This window comes from Manacus candei, unplaced genomic scaffold (assembly GCF_025592945.1).
Source record: "Manacus candei isolate 608988 ecotype Guabito, Panama unplaced genomic scaffold, ASM2559294v1 h1tg000050l, whole genome shotgun sequence".
NCBI lineage: Eukaryota > Metazoa > Chordata > Aves > Passeriformes > Pipridae > Manacus > Manacus candei.
This window is the reverse complement of record NW_026138098.1, coordinates 25,594,269-25,606,603: the sequence shown is the minus strand read 5'-3', so window position 1 is coordinate 25,606,603 and position 12,335 is coordinate 25,594,269. Positions and strand designations below refer to the sequence as shown.

Sequence of the window (12,335 nt, the reverse complement as noted above, 5' to 3'; positions counted from 1 at the left end):
AGCTCCCAATAGTAGAAATACACTATGAATTATATAGCTTGCCACTGTACTTCTCTTATGCCTTAGCAAAAGCTTTACATTGATAGGAGTGCCTCAGTCATTTTTGTTCCTAGACTGATCCCAGGTGCACACATTTGTGTGTGTCCATCTTCACACCCTTATTTTGTTGAAGACACAGATGGCAGAACCACCTCATTACAGAACATATCCAGCCTCGCCAGGTTGGCCAGGCCGAGAAGGGAAATCTGTACCTTCAAAATCTCCAAATATAAGGGCTGGTTCCAAAGCAGACCCTCCCACAAGACTCTTTACCCAAACACCTGTAGTCCATCATCACAGACTCAGGTTCCTTGTAGCAGGAGTTTTTCACTGGGAGCATAATACCACAGTGCATTAAGTCTATGCCTAATGTGGTTTATCCTTTGTTTACAGGTTGTTGATATCTTTGAGGATTTAGGTTAGTGTAAACAGGTAGAAAGAAAATTGACAGTTAAATACAACTAATATGAACATGAGTCTTCTTACACAGATCTATCTGCTGCAGCTCACACATGCTCTTCCTTCATTTCAGATCAGCTTTCACAAGGAACAAGAAAAGAAACACTGAGAGAATGCAAAGCCATAAAGACTCCCTACCATGCAGGGGGTTTTTTGAACACCACACTGGATTTTGAAGGCTGCTGCACTGATATCTTCAAATCGAATCAGCTTGTTACAGCTTGACAGGATGGTTGTACTGCTTGACGGAGGGATGCGGGAAAGGGTATCCGTAAGTAACTCCTCATTTCGGCTCACTATCTTCATTTCCCAGGTCTTCACATCCCCGTTCAGGTAATCCTCCTCACCAAAATCCTTCAGTCTCTCAGGGTTGATAGAGGGTGGTTTCTGTGCAATAAGGCCATTTCTCATCAACCCATCCTTACAGCGGTGAAGATCACAAAGTCCTGGGACATCTTGTTTCTTTATTCTATTGTCATCCCTAAAAACAAATTAAAGAAACTAGTTAGGACAGCTTGGACGATTAAAGGCTTGACAATTTAGCATTTAAGAAGGATATACATCTCAGTTGCTCTTTGCAAGCCTTAAATAGACTGAATTTATTACTGTCATATTACCTATCTTGTGGGTGCACTGAAAGCTACTGTAACTTTTCAGCTGTTAGAAAAGCCACAGATAACCTGACATGTGGACAAACTGGGAAACTGTCATACCCAAGAAAATAACAAATATATATTCTGTGTTGTCTGGGCAGCCAGACCCTTCCTTAGTACTCAGCACTCGACTGGCAATGATCCTAGTTCAGTGCTTCCAGAAATTTTGGAATAACTGGAATTATTCCAACTGGAATTTCTGTATGCAGCTCTATCTTTTTCAAAAAAGGCAAAATAGCTGTGCAGACCATTCCCATAAACTATTAATAGCAGTAACAAATGTCACTACATTGTACACAAGAGGTTCTGCTGCTCTGCCCTTGCATACTTGCAGAGCACACTCTTGACAGCCATCGGCCGCCTCATGGCAGGAAGGAAATCACTTTGATAAGGGATAACAGCTATATCCTAGTACAGAGCTGAAGAATAAGGTGCCCTGATCTCTGAGTTAACACTTCATAGATAAAAACACATGTAGATAAGACAGCAGTGTGATGCCACACAAACCTCCTTCCCCAAGGAACTTAGGAGAGACAACACTGCTACAAAAACTTGCCAGTTTTCCAACCTTCCAATGCTTAACTCTGTGGTCCACAGTGCACAGTATACTGTAGTGCAGGACATTGCAGCCTTACTAAGAAATAAATGTAGAACTTCTAGGAATTCTTGGAATTTGGAGAATAATGTGGAGAAAAAGGAGTATTAAGCAGAAGATCACTGATTTGAAGAAGAGCTGATACCACTGTTGGTCTGTGGCTATGATTACACAGATGGTATAAGCCCCTCTACATGACTCAGTATTAATCCACCTGGTAGAAAGTGTTTTCTAAAAAACAAACATGTTGAATTATGTCAGAGATTTCACCATTATCTCCCACAGAAAAATATTTACCTTCTTCATAAAATAATTTATGTTTAAGTTATGCAGTTAAATTTATCAGCAGAGCTGGCTAAAGCAAATGCTATCCTAGTTTTACAGCAGCGATCAGTACTGTAATATCCTTTGTTATAATTCCAAAGAGAATTTTTAAATATTTAGAAACAGCTGGGTTTTGAGCAATTGCCCCACTTTGGGCAGTATCATACATTTTCTTAATGGTCTGAATAATCTGTGCCAGTAGCTGTGCTTCCTATTACACTTCCAATTGTTCGACAGAGGAATTCACATAACAATATGGGCAGCATAAAATGTTTTGTTATTTTGTAATATACCAAGTAGCATCAATCATTCTGTATACCCTCACAGGAGACAATATTCGTGGCAAGGTCTTCTCTCTCCAAAATTAATGAGAACACTAATATTCTTAGATACATAAAGTATATGCACGTAACTTGTTTATATTGCAACTTGTGATTTAAAATATTTTCTTCATACTGTATCTTCAAGCTGACACACCCAAACAGCAGGCATTCTATCTTCAAAACAAATAACTATCAAGTAGCTATACTCTATACTTTTCTGCATTTCTGCTCCACTGGGGTTAGGTGGTTGAAACATTTCATAAAGATGTTAAGCTTCCAGTGTTAGTTCTGGTGCATATTAGTCAGGTTAATGCAAAGCTGAGAATCAGATCAGCTTTACACAGTAAAGATCAGTAAAGATCACAGTAAAGTAACAGACCAGCTACAGCACAGCCCCTGGCATAAACAACAGCATCATCATCTAGGAGGCCACAGCACTGTTAGAGTTCATTCCCTACCTCTCCCTCCAAAAACCCCATTTTCCATATCACAGTAACCCATAACCACTCCAAAAAAAGAAGAAAATATACATCTTATTTCTGAACATCTTATCTAAAATGTTTAGCAAGCATTAGCAATGAATTATATTTCTTACACTGGAAATGGGTTAAAAGGCTGTTTGTAGGGTAAAAAAAAATAGGCAGATCAAAAAATCATGATTTTTCTGGGTCAGTTCTTAATTTTATTGACTAGCACTTGAGATGGGAGAAAAAGTCTCACTTTATCATTGTATCTGTTGCAACAACTACGAAAAGCCCATTAAAAACACTAGCCAAAGATGACCACGATAGCTCTACTGATGAAGCAGGATTCTTCAAACAAACAAGAAAGTACAAACGACAGGGTAATGCCTCACCACCCTAGTGCCACCAAATATTTTTATCTGTGAAAAGAAAGACCAAAATGGGATATTGATTTTTTTTTTGGTCCTACTCTTGAAATTCTTTTTTTTTCTCTTTTTTTTTTTTTTTGGTATTAAAAAAGGAGGGAAGTAAATCAGATTCTTGGTCTTTGATCTGCAGCACCACTCTCATGAACAGTAAGTATCTGCTCAGGACCTTGATGGGGACAACACCTCATGACCACTGGAGAAGAAGAACAAAAGTCAAACAGCTTCTCAAGCTTGAGCTGGGTTTAAAGGACATCTGAAATATTACCATTTCAATATTTAATATGGAAACCCTCATCTATTTGCATCTGAAAGGTCAGCAGCCTCTTTACCAAGGGAATATCATCATGCTACTGTATATGTAGGTATTGTATGTATTTATTTCAGAATAATTTTGATTCTCCTTCTACACCCATATCTTTCATTTACATTAGTAAATGGTGGTTTTCCATATTGAGCCCACCTGGCTCTGCCACAGATCTTCCTAGAGCCCTAAAACTCCTGTTGGGTCAAAAGAATTTCTTGCCTCAAAAGCAGCTCATATATTTGGCAGAGATTAACTCAGTATGGATTTCTTTTGCAGGAACAGCCAAAGCAGGCAGCAAACCATGCAAGTACTCACAAAAAGGCAGCATGTGACTTCTCATGCACAGTAACAAAATATAGCCCCTATTCCAGCAATCATGCCCACCAGATGAAGATCTGAGCCAACATAAATACAAACCACAGCGTTATAAAACATTGCTCCTTTCAAATGGAGCTTTTCCTTTTTTGGAGTTTGTCTAGGAAAGTTTTCATTAAAAAAATCTGTTTATTTCCAGCCATAAGACAAATACCCAGCTGGTAAGCTTAGTTACATGGTTATAAATTGCAACATTTTACCTTTAAAGTGATTAGTAAAAGCAAACATGAAAATACAGTTTATAAACCTACTTTTTCGAGAACAGCTGCTCAGCATAACTGGAAAAAAAAAAGAGACAATCCAAATGCTGACATTCCATAAATAATTAAGGCACAGGAAAAAATATCATTTGTTTAAGCAGATAGCTTTATATATTTTAAAGTCTCAAAGTCAATGCAAAGACAGTGTGTACTGGAACGTGCTCTTAGAATGAAAAAAAGCAACAATTCAGAATGAATAATTTTTCTATTTCCAGTTTGGTTTTTTGAACATACTGAAAATTTTCATCAAGTTAAACAGCACTAGGGAAAACAAATTTTGAAAAATAACAATATTAATAAATCAAGAAAATAATAAACCCAGGAAAAATAATTCAGGAAGATAAAAAGCAGTAGTGCATGCTATACCTAAAGACCTTTGCCTTTGTTATACAGAGAAAGAAGTGTCCAAGCAGTTATCCTGCAATGAGGGACAGTTACTTGTCCCCATTGAGTAAAGCACATGCAGACTGCCTCCTCAGGATCCATGACACAGACTAAACAAGTTAAACTAATATACTGGATCCCCTCAACTTCTAAAACTGAAGCAGCAAAAAACTGGCAGTCACAGTCGTCCAGGGAATAACAAATGTGAAGGATTAGTCACTGTTTCTCCCAATATAAATGTTAGGGAGGAGATCATATGAATGCCTGAAGGTATCAGGCAGAAGACTTAAAAGTTGCCTTCTTAGGGAAAATAATTACCTCGCAGGACTCATTGACCGAGGATTCTATGAAGGACAACAATATAAATGGGCTCCTAAAAGAATTGTGCAACTACATGGAAGTAGTGACCAGTAGACACACCATTCAAGAATCAATCCGAGAGTCAGGAAGCCCCTAAACACTCACTTGGCAGACTCCACGAAAGCATCTGAGAGAAGGCATCTTAGGTGGCTTTTGTTTTTCTCCCAGCTCCCATTACTGGTCACTACTAGAGGACACACAGAGGTAGATTGCTCTTTGACCTGACCAGTGTTGCCATTTTGACTGCAGATAAACCCAACATCAGCATTTGGCCCATTGGGCAGCCTCTGTACCTCTTTCAGACAACAACACATTTTCAGGCAGACATGGAGCTGGAATTATGGACATACATTCTCATGCTACTGTACTGCTTTGCAGATGGCAATGAAATTGTCACAAAAGGAAACAAATTTTAGCGTAAGACTGAAAACTTGGCATTTCTTTGTCATTTCTCCAGCAACTTTTATCATCTGCATTCACAATGATACTCACCATTAAGAGGGACTGACAGTAGGGTACAAGTATATATCCATTTGCAATTACAAGAATTTCTAACTCCAATGCCTGGCTTGGGCTGGTCAGTGGCAAAATATTAAGCTTGAATACCCCTTCAAACTGTCTCAATGAACGGGGGCTAGCCTGTAATTAACTCATCAGCACACATATACACATGTTCTCTATACGTGGATTTTTTATTTCCTTCTTTTATGTTTTGAGTGTAGGAGTTTCTTAAGCTCATACCTATATGCTGCTGTCATCTTCAGGCCCCCTGAACACCTTCCTGGAGCACACTGACCAACAGACATTGGTAAGATACAGTTTTAGACATATTGGTCATCTGCTTTCTGGATAAATGGGCTCAGGTCTTATGCCTGCAAGTTCAGAATACTTATTACAACAAAAGGTGACCTCTTTAAAGTCACTTCTGGTTCTTTCCTCAAAGTGTTGAGCAGAGGTGTGTCATGTAGGGGGGGTGAGGCAGGGGGAGCAGCCTGCTGCAGGTAGCAGCCTGCTCAGCTTATGACTGCAATGTGACTGCAGCTGGGATCTCCTCTCAAAGGAGTGAGGAAGAGGTAATCCCAGGATATGACAGAGAGGACCCTTTCCCTCATCCAAATCCCTTTTACCCAGAACTTCCCCAGCTTCATTAATCCTTATAATTCCATGTCCCAGCACTCCTCTGGTACCTTCCTTGTTTGTTGCAATCCCCTTTCCCCAGAGCTCCTAAACATTTGTGTTCCATACTAACTTCTACCTTTCTCTCTGTCCCCAAACACATTCAAATGCTGCAATAGCAGCAATTATTAGAAGCATCTCAGCAGCTTGTGCAAGTGGGACTTTATGAAAGAGAAACAGTAGAAAAATTGAAGCTTGCTGAGATAAAAATGGCAAGGAGCTTCATAACAGATACCATCTTCACTGCCAGGAATTCTAGGTTACTGCACTGAATAGTGTCTGAGTACCCTCCACAGCACTACAGGGTGACAAGTACACCCCTGCAGGAACAGGGAAGAAATATGCTAGATCTCTCTTTGACAGTACAATTAAAACAAATCAAAGGCAACACTGCACTCAAACATTACTTCCTTGAATTATCAGTATTTTGTGTAACACTAGTACTTAGAAACACCCATTCGAGGCTGCATCACTCCAACTAGTGGCACGAACTGGATGGAAATTTAAAATGCATGTCTGACGTTTATATCCCCAAATCCTGTGCAAAGTGGTTGTTCCTAAATCACACAGGAATCACCAACATCTTCCTCTAACAGAGAGACAAATTCAGCAAACATTAGCTCAACTTTATTGACAGAAACTGGGGCACAGACAGATCGAGTGACTTGCCTAAGACTTCCGCAGGGTGACTTATTAGAGTGTCTTAAAGACAAAGAGATCAGGGCTTAGTAACCAGCCTGTATGACAAAAGTGTGTGCACTGGGACCATCCAGCACAGATGGGTGCATAATAACCAAGCCTTGAGGTTGAGCAGGCCTTTATAACTCTACTCCCTGTACACAGGTCTGACAAAACAATGTGATGCTACACCAGCAACAAAACAAGCTCAGGCTCATGCAAGAAATAACCAAGCTGCATTATCACCTCTGATAAAATCTCTCCTTAGTTTGTCAGGTTTAGCAGAGCCTGAGCCTGAGTATAGCACTGTATTTGCCTTCATCTGTGGTCATAATCCATTGCTAGTCTTCTGTATACTCTATATAAATGTCATTGCTTACTGCTGGCAATGGCAACTGGGTGTCAGCTGCCAAATACATAACATTAGAAAAAGTAATCTGAACAAGAACAAATCAGAAGGCCACCCCTCATAGAAGGTGGTGAAGCAGAGGTAACCAACTATCCCTCACACAGACCCATCCCTCCTGAAAGTTCTTAAAGGACATTCACAGCTGTGAATGTCAAATGATCACTATCAAACACTGCACGCTGTTTGGCAGCTAAGGTTTGGCAGCAATTAAACTTTTTCCCTAAGCTGAATGTGTTCTGAGTTTAGAGGTTTTTCTGGTGACTAACACATCTCCATAATTCACTTGTAATAAAGAACAAATAGCATAAATCAAACTAGAGAAAAGAGTGGTCCTATGCTGAAAGGACTGGTTTAAGATTCTCAGTTCACTGCAGAACAGGTCACATCATGTGCAACTTTGGGCAAGCCATTTTGGCAGTGCAGAAATGTGGTCTTGTCTTCCCATTTGGTGTTCCATGAGGGTTTATTAACAGCACTGAAACAATTTGTGTTCTAAATATTAGCAACATCTGTGACTATTGGGAGGATGCAGGAAACAAGAATTGTCTCTTATCTGTACTACATCTGGCAAAAGCAGGTTGTAATCTTGCTAGTGATGTCCAGATAATAAAATTGGGTGAGAAAACAACTACAGAAAAGGTTAAGAATGAGTTTGCACAACACAACCGTGCCATGTGGATGCACACCCTCAGTTCATGCTACACAAGGGCACTAAATGACTCTTAAATTCCATCTGCATCCTCCTGAAAACAGGAATTCAAGACCACCATAAGCACCGTAACAAAGACAACCACAGAACACCTGTAATAACAGGATCTGACACAGGCTAACCCAAGATGAATTTTCAGCAGTCCATTAGCCTCTCTAAGATTATTTCTGATACTGTGCTCATGAAGAAATAAAAAAGCTGAGCTCCATGGGCTACAAGTATTCAAATCTCCCCTTCTTCTAGTGGATGACTGCAAGAGCAACTCATACCCACAGAACCCTTGGAGATATTGGAAAATCACAAACAATTTCCTGTTTGCTTTTTTTTTTTACTTTTTTTTAGAAAGTAAGGAAAGGAAAAAGAAAGCATTACCTATACAGCAGAGCGACTAAATAAACAACGAGGCGAAGCAAAACTCCAACTACGACACCATAAGGAGGCAGGAGGGGTCCAGGGGTTGTCATGTCCATTGGCCTGGCCCTGGGTGGACCCCAAGGGCTGACCGTGACCCCTGAGGGGGATAAAGGAGAGCTCTAGCTCTAAGTCAGACAGCAATATTCTCCAACCTTTGCCAGAAAGGGTCGTAGTCTTCATCTTCCCTGAAGCGCTCCCTGGGACTTCTGTTTTTTAACACCCTGGAGTAGAGAAACTGTGCTGCAAAATTCATTGTAATTCCTGGTGCAAAGCAAAGCTGGGAGACTGCTGGCAGGGGACACACTTGCCTGTGAGAAGTGTCAGCCCTGCACTGGCTGGGTGGGAAATAGCAGGTGACGTGCTGTAAGCAGCTCTCAGCGCTGGCTGGGGGGGAAGTGCCTTTGAAAGACATGGCTGCTGCTATTTAAAGAGATTATTTCAGAGCCCAACCTGTCCTTGTCGATTTGAGTCAGGGCCTGGATTATGCTTGGGTGACGCTCTGTTAGCAGGGCACTTGAAGCTTTAGTTACTTACTGCTTAGCTGTGGAGCATGATCCCGACCTGCCGCGGGGCCCGCGACCGAGCAGCAGGCACCGGGACGGGCAAAGCGGCAGGAAAGGGATGCCAGGTTTGTGATGGTTGAGTCACTGCAGGGATCCTGTAAGGCAGCACCAAGGGACACGGGTCTTCATGACTGAGGCACAGAGGAAACCGATTAAATCCTTTGGGTCTTCTCTTGGCACAGGTCCTTGTAGCAGAGAAACGTAGATACCAAGATCATACAGATACAAAAGACCATCTATGGAAAAGACTGGAACAACATATATATGTGTGTGTGTGTGTGTGTGTGTGTGTATATATATGTATGTAAAGCCCCATCTAAATCTGTTTTTCATTGCCCTGAGAGTGCACTAGCAAAAGGCACGATTCCAGATGCAGAATGGCTGTGCAGTGGGAGTGGGGCAGGGGGTCCTTCTGTGGTAACTATTCCTCTAGAATATAGTCCTGATGGAACACAGGCTCCAGGCTGCTTGAAGATGGACCAGGTGTCCCTTTCCAGGAATGAGTGTACCCTCAGTACCCTCTGCTTTCTGCCAGTACAGTACAAAATCTTAATCTCCAAGACAGAGAACAGACACGTAATAAAACCTAACCCAAGCTGTGACCTAACCCTCCCCACAGGATATCGTGAGAAATACTATAATCTGATTTATATGGGGGAGTCAGAATAAATGATCAAATAGTCTTCTGGGATCTCTAGAAAAGTCTGAGCTATGCTGCTGAAGCCTTCCCTACGCTGATGTGGGAGGCAGGCCCATGTTCCCCTGACTTCATCAGTACTGATGAAGCCCCAGATTGACAATTTTTTCTACTTTCTCCCACCCAAAACCCTTTTAATTCTTCCCTTTCCAGGCAGTAGATGGACAGGTTGTGGTCATGCCATGTACTATAAATGTCCCCAGCCCAGCAGCACATTGCTGCCAGTGCTTACAGCCCCACTCCTGAGTTAAGTTCAGGCCAAAGTCACTGGTGCCTTGAAGCACAGAGAGAAGGCGAGTGGAGCTACCACTTTGTTCATAAATGTCACAACTGCAATGGTGGGCAGGAAATGGAACCTAAAAGCACTGAAAATGGTAGAGCCTAGATTTTGGGTATCTGGGAGTCCAGACCAATGTGCTCAAGTCTTGACATGAATTCAGTTCCTCACAAATGAGGCTCTGATCTGTGATTGACACTCACAGACTATGCAGAATGAGGAAAATTACTTTGGGGATCATTTCATCAAGTAGTTGGTAAAAAATTCACCAAGTAGGTGAAGGACAGAAGTATATGAAGCACTGAATTGCTGTCCTTCTAAAATACCCCCAAACAAGCAGCCCACTAGGGAAAAAGGATATCTGGAAATTTCTGCTGCAGATTGAGGCCCATGTCAAACACTTATCGCTTCCAAACATGTCCACAGTGCTTTGAAAAACACCAGAATCACCACAGGAAGGAAAAGCTACCCTTCAGCTTTGACATTTTCTCTTATATGGAGGGAAGGAGGGGATAGGTAAGATATAATTGCATTGCTGGTATGGTCAAGTGATATCCAAGAAAATTGCCATGAAACCATCAAGGACAACACTAAGTTACAGGTCACCCCAGATGACATTTCTTTTCAAATCTAGAGTTTCTTACTTCCTCCCACCTGCTCTTTGGTGGTCCTAAGGGAAGACAGTCAACACCTCAGTGCTGTATTGCTTTCCAAAAGTTTCATTTACAACTTCCATACTGCCACTACTCACACTTTTACATGTTTGCGTAAGGAAATCAGCTTTAGACATACCTAACAGAGACCTCAGTAAAACCACCCTTGCTCAGGAGCACTGTATACATCTGAAATGGCAGTTCTTGAGAAGAGCTTTTATCCACATCATCACACAACATTATCTTGTACTTAGAATTTTGAGTCCAAAGAAAGAAATAAATCACATACTTTAATCAATGCAGAAAACTGAAATTCAGTGTTGGTGTGTAAGAACAAGCATGATTAGAACTGGAAAGGAGTGGAAAATCCAAGTTTCAGAATAACAGTTTTACACTCATCAGGTTGTATATGACTGCCTGCCTTCCTCTCTTGGTCCCTGGTGCAAAAGCTGTTAAAAGATAGCATAATGTGGAAAATAACAGCTGCTTCTTTCATTAGAAAACCTGTTATGCTGCACTTTTCCCAAACTGAAAAATAAAATAGCACCATTTTGCTGTGAAAATGGAAAACAATGCTTCGTTCTCTTGTAACAAGAGAGAACTCAGCTTGGACAGCACTGGGAGAAATAGCTATTGCCATTGTAAATAAGGACTTTATTGAATTACAGGACTTGAAAGACTATTTTGAAGGGTTAGCCAAGTTTTTCCCCACACTAAATTAGATTAATAACATTTCCAACCTCAGTGAGAACAGCATGGGTGGGAAGCGATAGTCTGTCCAAAGTAGAGAATTCTTTACAGAATTTGATCATTTGCAGAAGGAAAGAGGGTGGAGACAGTCTGCAGTTAAGCCAAGGAAAGCAATAAAAGTTGCTCAGAGAAGAGCAACTCAGAAAACCAAAATGATCATTTAGGATTATGCAATGTATTGATGTAAATGCAGTGGTAAACCACTATGATAATCAGTATGGATAAATAAATACAGACAATTCATAAAGAATTGCCAATTAAAAAAAAAAAAGAAAAAAGGAATAGACACCAAAAAGCTTCACATTTCCTTCTAATTTAGGATACTAATTTAACTTCCATCTCAGATTCTTCATAAATCAATATTTATAGAGTAGACCAGAGTTTCAGCCTCCAGTGTTTGTATTTGTCAGATAGCAGTTGACCCATGGCAGCAGAATTTCACATTTCCATTTGTTATCTGTAGGGAGCTGAGAAAAGGTTGACAAGGTAGATTGAAATCAGTGGAAACAGATTTAGCTTCCTCAAGCTATATTTTGCAGTGGTTGAAAGAAAGGGCAGGCACATCAATTCAAAGAACATGTTTGCTGGAGCAAAAGGGAAGAGGGAAGCCTGGGTGTGCTTTGTCTAAAGTTACTATGTGGGACAGACTGTGTCTGTTTATCAGGTAAACATTTTGCAGATACTTTTCGAGACAAAGAGCAAAAGTTTACATTAGAGGTCCAAAAATTATGTCCTCAAATCAGTATTTATATCCATAAGAGATCTAATTCTAAGATGCTGGACCAACAGCATCAGATGAGCAAAAACTGGGAATTCCAGCACAAAGCTTATGTTTTTCTCTTACCAAAAAACCCTCATTCTCTACTACTGAGACTAAATAACTGATAAGGACCATGAAAACATTTTGTGTTGCTATTTGAGATATTTAGCTCTGTGATATCTGCTTATCTTAGTTTCAAGTGGTAGGATAACATTTTTAATATATGCAGAGGCAGTGGATTAGCATTGCAGATTCATGAAAGTATCCAATAATCTATTCTA

The 12,335-nt window shown here is 40.6% G+C and overlaps 1 protein-coding gene across 4 annotated transcripts in view; it reads right to left on the bottom strand.

Moving 5' to 3' along the window:
* LOC127477065 (putative threonine dehydratase) overlaps positions 1-8,711 on the bottom strand; it is a 33,778-nt gene extending 25,067 nt beyond the window's left edge. Inside the window, exons 1-3 of one of the 4 annotated variants that reach the window (XM_051800889.1) lie at positions 8,313-8,711; positions 4,216-4,242; positions 637-979 (exon numbers count right to left, since the gene is read on the bottom strand). In XM_051800889.1, coding sequence (XP_051656849.1) covers positions 637-979; positions 4,216-4,242; positions 8,313-8,410 — 468 coding nt within the window. In that variant the 5' untranslated portion in view covers positions 8,411-8,711. The remainder of the gene's footprint in view (positions 1-636; positions 980-4,215; positions 4,243-8,312) is intronic. The other 3 variants (XM_051800887.1, XM_051800890.1, XM_051800888.1) reach the window with 3 other exon arrangements.
* Positions 8,712-12,335: the final 3,624 nt, after the last annotated feature.